Source organism: Gastrolobium bilobum, unplaced genomic scaffold (assembly GCF_033153095.1).
Source record: "Gastrolobium bilobum isolate Gb01-03AN ecotype WA unplaced genomic scaffold, APGP_CSIRO_Gbil_v1 utg21121, whole genome shotgun sequence".
Lineage (NCBI taxonomy): Eukaryota > Viridiplantae > Streptophyta > Magnoliopsida > Fabales > Fabaceae > Gastrolobium > Gastrolobium bilobum.
Window position 1 is genome coordinate 1 of NW_026898585.1, and position 7482 is coordinate 7482.

The 7482-nt window shown below is 41.1% G+C and overlaps 1 protein-coding gene across 1 annotated transcript; it reads right to left on the reverse strand.

Annotated features, from left to right (window-relative positions):
• Positions 1–34: 34 nt before the first annotated feature.
• Positions 35–1737, reverse strand: LOC133317523 (uncharacterized; the record flags this gene model as incomplete). Its single annotated transcript, XM_061519391.1, has 2 exons — positions 1428–1737; positions 35–1308 (listed from the first exon to the last, which is right to left on the reverse strand). Coding segments are annotated over exons 1-2 (1584 nt in total), but the record flags the coding sequence as incomplete, so codon positions are not given.
• Between the last annotated feature and the right edge of the window lie 5745 nt (positions 1738–7482).

Consider the following 7482-nt stretch of genomic DNA (forward strand, 5'->3'; position numbering starts at 1 on the left):
CAGCTTCAGGAAAAGCGTCGTCCTTTTCATCGACCTCTTTGCCTTTGGAAGGTCGGTCTTTTCTTTGGTCCTTTCGATCCTCTCTCTTTGGGCTTCGACTTCGGCTTCGGCTACTTTGCTTGCGCTTATTATTTTTCTTGCCTTGTGTTCGGATGATATACTGCTTTAACTTTCCCTCCCTGACGTGTTTTTCAATTGCATCTCGGAGGTCCCAGCAATCATCCGTATAGTGACCGTTTTGGTCATGGAATGCGCAGTATTTGCTTCTATCTAATCCGAACTTGGCTTTGAGAGGTCGAGGTCTCTCGACGTTGCGCATTTCGGTCTGTGCTACCTCTTTCCATATCTTGGATCTGGACACGCTCAAGGGTGTATAGTCGTCATACCTTCTCCTTGGTGATCGTTCTTCCGACCTTTTATCACGAGCGTCCTTTGCTTTTTTGGATCCCTTCTGGTCCCGGTCTTTGTTGTTTTTCCTACTCGGGCTCCGACGTGGAGGGCTTCGTCCTCGTGACTCGACATAAACCTTTTGCATGTCCTCCACGTCAATGTATTTGTCCGACCTCCTCCTGAACTCCTCCAGATCATTCACCGGGTTCTTATATATAGATCTCGCCAATGGGGAGTCGCCATCCAATCCCGAGATGATTAAGTGGAGGTGTACTGCTTCGGGTAGCCCTCGTACGTTGAGGGCGGCATCTTTGAACCGGTCGAGGTACTTCCTCAGCGATTCGTTCTCCTTCTGCCGGATTCTTCCCAAAGCATAGGCTGGCATCGGATGTACTTTGCTTGTTGCAAAGTTAAGTCGGAAAGTCCGAGCTAGGTCCTCGAATGAGTCGATTGAGTTCCTAGGGAGCCTGGTTATCCAGGTCATTGCTTGACCAGGAAGCGTTGTCGCAAAGATCCTGGCCTTAATAGGTCCAGTGATCCCGTTGAATAGCATCTCGGTTTTAAAAGCCTCCAAATGGGCTTCTGGGTCCTGACTTCCGTCGTATGGAGGTATCCTGGTGCTCTTGAATCTCGGTGGTATGGCCAAGTTCATGAGCCTCTCAGTGAATGGGCTATCACTAGCCTCTTCATCCTCCAGATAATTTTTGTCCTGGTAGTCGTTCGGGCCACCGCCATTCCGGTTGTTACCGAGGTTAAGGTTCTGCTCATTGTGCGTGTTTCCTTCGAGTGTGGCTGCGTTCTGTTGCCGCGGTGCTCCATCGCCAGAATTGCCGCGCCTTCTAGGTCGATCTCCAACGTTTTGATGCTGGAGGTTTTCAGCATTCAGATGCTGGATGCCTTCGACGTTCTGATGTACGCCTTCGGCATGTTGCTGCTGAGGTCGGTCGTTTATGACCCCCCGGCTCCCCTAGTCTGGCCTTCCGCGTTCAAGGTTCTCAGTTCGGCCTCCAATGTCGTCATCCTTTGGGCATCCATACGCTGCTGGGTCAGGAATCTGTTTTCCATCTCTTGCAACCTTTGAAGGATTGCTCCCATGGCCATGTTTGTCACGTTTGGTGGCTCACTGTGTGGAGGTGGACGAATTGCAGCAGTTGTTGTACTCGACAGGGGTCTGGGAGTCGGTCCTTGTGTACCGACCTCGCCGACCTGTACCTCTATTAGCACCGGGTTTGCTTCCAACTGGGGCTGTTCTGGTGCAGATTGATGTTGAGGCATGCCGTAAGGCTGAGACTGTGGTTGACGCGGCGACATTTGGGAGGTACCAGACGTCGAACGTGTGTTCGTCATCGTGGGATGGGAGTCGAAATTTATCGTTTCCCACAGACGACGCCAATGTTCGGTCCTGGATAGACCGTATTGCTATACCGTATGGTATGCGCTCAGAGATAGTGTATATCAAATGTATACTAGGCTTATAGCCGAGGTCCCAATCACTGCGCACAAGCAATAGGCTTATAGCCAAAGGGTGGGTGTGTGCACAGTGTGGGCAGAAGTAATAAATGAGTTCTGAATGTTTACCTGGGGTCCTTAGGCTCTTATTTATAGGATTACCTTCCTAGGATTGTGCCTTTTGAGATCCCCCAATTGTAGTAGGATTCCCTCTCCTTCTGTTGGGGTGTGATTCTTATCTTATATCCTTTTAGCTGTTTGAGGTTGTTGAGATGTTGCTGATACCATATCACTCCGGATATTCTAGTAGGTAGTTGGGATATGATACACATATCCATAACACTTTATAATTTATATGGGGAAGGATTCGTTTACAAACTTTTTTTACAAATTACATTATCTTCTCTCGGGAGAACATAATGTAACTAGTGTTCTCCCGAGAGAAGATAGTGTAGTTTGTAAGAATTTGTAAACAAAAAAGTTTGTAAATATAACTTGTCTCAATTCATATAATCCAAACTTTGGTTCGATAAGACTTATAAAAGATATTATTTGCCTCAACAAAATTTACCTCATTTTCATCTTTTCATGAGGGAAAAAGTGTTTATCCTTTTAAATGACACAACTTGTGTCATTTCACTCTCACAAAGAGGTAGGACCCACATATTTTTTTTTTGTCAACTCTCTCTCTCCTCCTTTATCTATCACTTTCTCTCTCTTAAAATGACATAATTTTACATCATTTGAAATGACACACACTTTTCCCTTTCTTGAGTTAAAGAAATAAGCAAATTACAAGGAAACAATTGTGGACCAATGAACTCATTATTGCTACCAGGGTTGTAAATGGGCTAAGTCGGAGTATAGAGGCCTACGGCCTAGTCTATATTAGGTCAGACTTAGCTTGTTACAAATAGTAAAATAGAACAGGCCCAGATTTTTAAAAAAACCTATTTAGAAAATAGACAGTAGGCTTTTTTATACATATCGGGCCTATAAGCCTATAGGTCGTCCTCTATCATATTTTTATTTTAAATAAAATAAATAAAATTATTATTTTAATAACTTTGAATAATAAAAGTAATATTATTTTAGTTATTCTTTTAATTGTTGAATGTTTAATAGGCTTAAACAGGCTAACAGGCCAACGCCAAGGCTTTTATATCAGGTCAAACTTGTAATTTTAGGCCTACACATACTAACAGACCAGACCATATCTAATATTTTTTACACAGACTTAGCCTATTTAAGTCAAAGCTTAGCCTATTTACATCTCTAATTGTTATACTATTGTGCTCAAAACAAAACACTCCCACCGTTAATTCCTACATTTGCTGTCTATCTATTGCATGTACTGTCAATTTTAATATGATGTTAAGGAATTGGTTCTAGCTTCTTTACTTGATTTAATTACTCATTTAAATTATATTTGAGTAATCTATATTATTTGTATCTTTAGTGGGCTTGCATGTCTTGATTAACTGCATTAAAATGTATAATTTGTCAAAGTAGTTTAAAAACTTGTGATCACTCAAATCATCCCTCTTCTTCGATGATGATTGCCATGCCCAACACTTTCCATTAATATGAGAAAGTCATGGACATGATGTTAAGGACATGGTTAGCTTATGAAAATTTATGTTACCTTGACACACATGTAATCTATGTTGCACCGACACCGATACAGGATACGAGATACGACACGACACGACACTCCGACACGTTAATTCTAAAAAACGTTAAATTTCGACACGTTAGAACACGTTTTGATATTATATAATATTTTTAATTTATGTAGTGTATATGTTACAAAGAGGAGGAGTGGAGCTCCAAGTTGGGTAAAAGACTTTGTTGTTAATATTCATTAGGAACATAATTGATATAGAAGGTTAATAGAGTGTTATAGATGTTACTAGATTGTTATAGATGTTACTGATATAGCCATTGTTAATTGTAATTGTGACGTAGCATTGGTTATTACACTCATAGCTTGTTGTCATTATAATAAAAGGACAGCTGTTGTAATTACTACCATTCATTCATAAAATAAAACAAAAACAGTTCTCTTGTTTCTTATTTCGTTCCTCTTCCTCTGTTAAGGGTACAAACCCTTATCATTGGTTCTTTCATCCATTTACTCCTCAAGATCGAAGATGTGAATCCAAGAGTTAGCAGAAGAACTCGGTTCTTTTCAAGCACAGGTGGATTATAGTTTGGAGGAGATTCAACAACGTTTTGGTGACCATCAAACCCAGCTCACGAGGATCAACGTTCAGCTCCAACAGATCCATGCAGCGGTGGTGGGAGCGGAGAATCGAGGGGGGAGAATGTTCCTCCAAGAGGCAACAATGCATCCTTAGGATTGAATCACCTCAGGTTTGATCCTAATGACTCCAGAAATGTGATAAAATCAGTGAAAATGGATTTGCCCTCTTTTGATGGCAAAGATCCAACCAGCTGAATCTTTCGGGTGGAATTGTATTTTGGCTTGCAGCAAATACCCGAATCCCTCAAGGTTCAGTTGGCAGGCATGAGAATGGAGGGAACGGCAGATCCGTGGTTTCAATGGCTATTTAGCGGTGGAACCATTCAATCTTAGGAGGGTCTTAAACATGCGGTGGAACAATGTTTTGGGGGTACAACCTACACAGATTTAAGAGGCATTTTATCCAAGTTGACTCAGGAAGGAGCCATCATTGAGTACATTCGGATTTTTGAGGCATTGATTAACTAGGTTACTGATTTTTCAGATGAAGTGTTAATGTGTTTTTTTGTTTCTGGATTACAACCTGAGTTCAGACGAGCTATACAATTACATAGGCCTACAACTCTGCATCAGGCTATGCAATCAGCCATCACCTATGAAGCTCACTTTACAGAGTTACGTTCATCCCTGACTCCTTCTACCAGGAAGTTTTTTCCCAAACCAATTTTGGTTGTGGAACATAATCCATCAAATGAGGTAGTGCAACCAGTGAAGCCATTTCTACCAGCCTTACCTTCAAATGTCCCTATCAAAAAATTCTCCAATGAGTACTTATAGAAGCGTAGAGAGGCAGGACTTTGTTACACGTGTGATAAGAAGTGGACATCCAAGCATAGATGCAAGGCTAAGTTGCTGATGATGGTAGGAGAGTTCGATAATGAAGAAGAAGATATAGATGAGCACATAGTATGGCAACCTGAGCAAGGACCGCAGGAATGTCACGATGCAGCCCTTCACTCTCTTGAGTGTGATCACAATCCCAGAGCCTTACAGTTCACGGTTTCAATGGGTGGAAGGTTAGTTTCAATTTTAATTGATTCAGGTAGCTCTCATATTTTTGTACAAAAAGAATTAGCAGAGCAAATGGTCCTACTAAAGGTTAGAATTTCCAGAATGAGAGTTTTTTTGGGCAATGGGGAATTTCTTGTATGTGAAAAAAAATGTCTTGTTGTGGTATTGAATATTCAAGGATATGACTTCAAGGTTGATTTGTGGGTAATTGAATTGAAGAGTTTGGGAGTCATTCTGGGCATAATGTGGCTGAGTTCTTTGGGAAGGGAAATTCACGATTACAGTGAGATGTCAATGGAGTTTAATTGGAATGGGAAGAGGGTCGTACTGTGTGGTCAAGGAAGCAAGGAGGTGGTGTTACAACCTATGGGCAAATGTCTGTCCCTAGCAGTGGAAGATGCAGCCTTGGTGGAGCCAAGAACCCTGTTGCCTGAGCTAGCAGCTTTGAAGGAAAAAAATTCCTTTAGAAGTGTGGAGTATTTTAGTAGACCATTAATCTGTTTTTCAATTACCACAAGGCCTACCTCCTCTGAGAAATTGTGATCATGCCATCCACCTAATTCCAGGCTCTAAGCCCGTGAATGTGAAGCCATACAGGTATAGCCGCAATCAAAAAGCTGAGATTGAGAGGCAAGTAGCTGAACTGTTGCAATCTGGTTTAATTAAAACAAGACATAGCCCATTTTCCTCACCTGTGTTGTTAGTCAAAAAATAGGATAATTCTTGGAGGATGTGCATAGATTATCGAGCTTTGAATGCTATCACTGTTAAGGATCGTTTTCCAATACCAACAATTGATGAACTCCTTGATGAGTTGAAGGATGCTGTTGTATTTTCCAAGTTAGACTTGAGGAGTGGATACCATCAAATAAGGTTGATTTCAGGGGATACTCCTAAAACAGCTTTCCGCACTTATGATGGCCACCACGAGTTCATGGTGATGCCTTTTGGATTTACCAACGCTCCTTCTACTTTTCAATCGGCCAAGACTCAAATGTTTCGACCCTATTTGAGAAGGTTCATCATATTTTTTTTTATGACATCTTAATATATAGTGGGTCCTTCTTGCATCATTTGGATCATCTCCGGTTGACACTGGCTTGTTTACAGCAGAATCATTTTATGGTGAAGCTTAGCAAATGTTGTTTTGCATTGTCAGAAATAGACTATTTGGGGCACTTGGTTTCTGGAGAAGGAGTCAAGGTTGACCCAAAGAAGATAGAAGCAATGATACAATGGCCTCAACCCAAGAACATTAAGCAGTTGCGAGGATTCATAGGTCTTACTGGTTACTATCGACGTTTTATTAGACAATATGCTTGTGTGGCAGCTCCTCTTACTGACCTCTTGAAGACTGATGCGTTTGTGTGGAGTGTTGATGCAGAGAAAGCTTTTTCCTTGTTGAAAGAAGCAATGACTTCCACACCAATTTTATCATTGCCTGACTTCTCTTTACCTTTTATTATTGAAACAAATGCATCTTCATTTGGGATTGGTGCTATATTGTTGCAAAAAAATAAACCTATAGCCTTTTCAGAGAGAAATTGGGTCCTAGAATGAGAGTTGCTTCAACATATGTCAGGGAGCTTTTTGCTATAACCAAGGTGTAAGAACCCGCACCGTTAATTAAGGAATGTTAATTAATAAGTTATGAGAAAATAGGAAATAATTTCATAATTGACCCTAATAATTATTATGAGGCTCTAATAATTATAGTAAGTGAGTAATAATGCTGAAAGGCGCTTTTCGGAAGAAAAGTGCAGATACCGGTTCTGCTAATCGGTATAAATGTGTACCGTAAAAGTATCCCGGAAAATTATAATAAGTGCATGATAATTACTAGAATAATATGTAGGACTTGTAAAACGAGTTTCAAGTCCAAATAATGAGAACTGGTGCTAGAAACTGGTACTGGCTATGAAAAGCGCATACCGGAAAGGTGCTCCGAAAATTATAAGAAAAATATGATAATTCTTGTAAAATTGAGTAGGTTAAGAATCCAAAGTTTTGAATTAAAATGCTAAGCGTAGCAATTAAAGCTAATAGTGTGTGTTAGTGACTTAAATCGCCTATTTTAGTGCTTGGCACTAAAACCTAGGCTGATACTCAGCTATTTGGACGTGAGTGGCTGCTGGTGGCTGCTTTTCTCTGCCTTCTCCACCATTTCTTGACCTTCTTTGTAGCTTTTCTTCACATTTCCTTCACCAATCATCCTTGTGTGAGTGAGATAGAGCCTTGGGAGTGGGTGGGAGACCTTCTTGCTGAGTTGGAGCTGCTGTGTGAGGGGTTGTGGTTGCTGCCTCTGTGTTTGTGGAGGGAGTATACCTTTGGCTTGGCATTTGTGGTGCCAAGGAGTCACCTTTTGG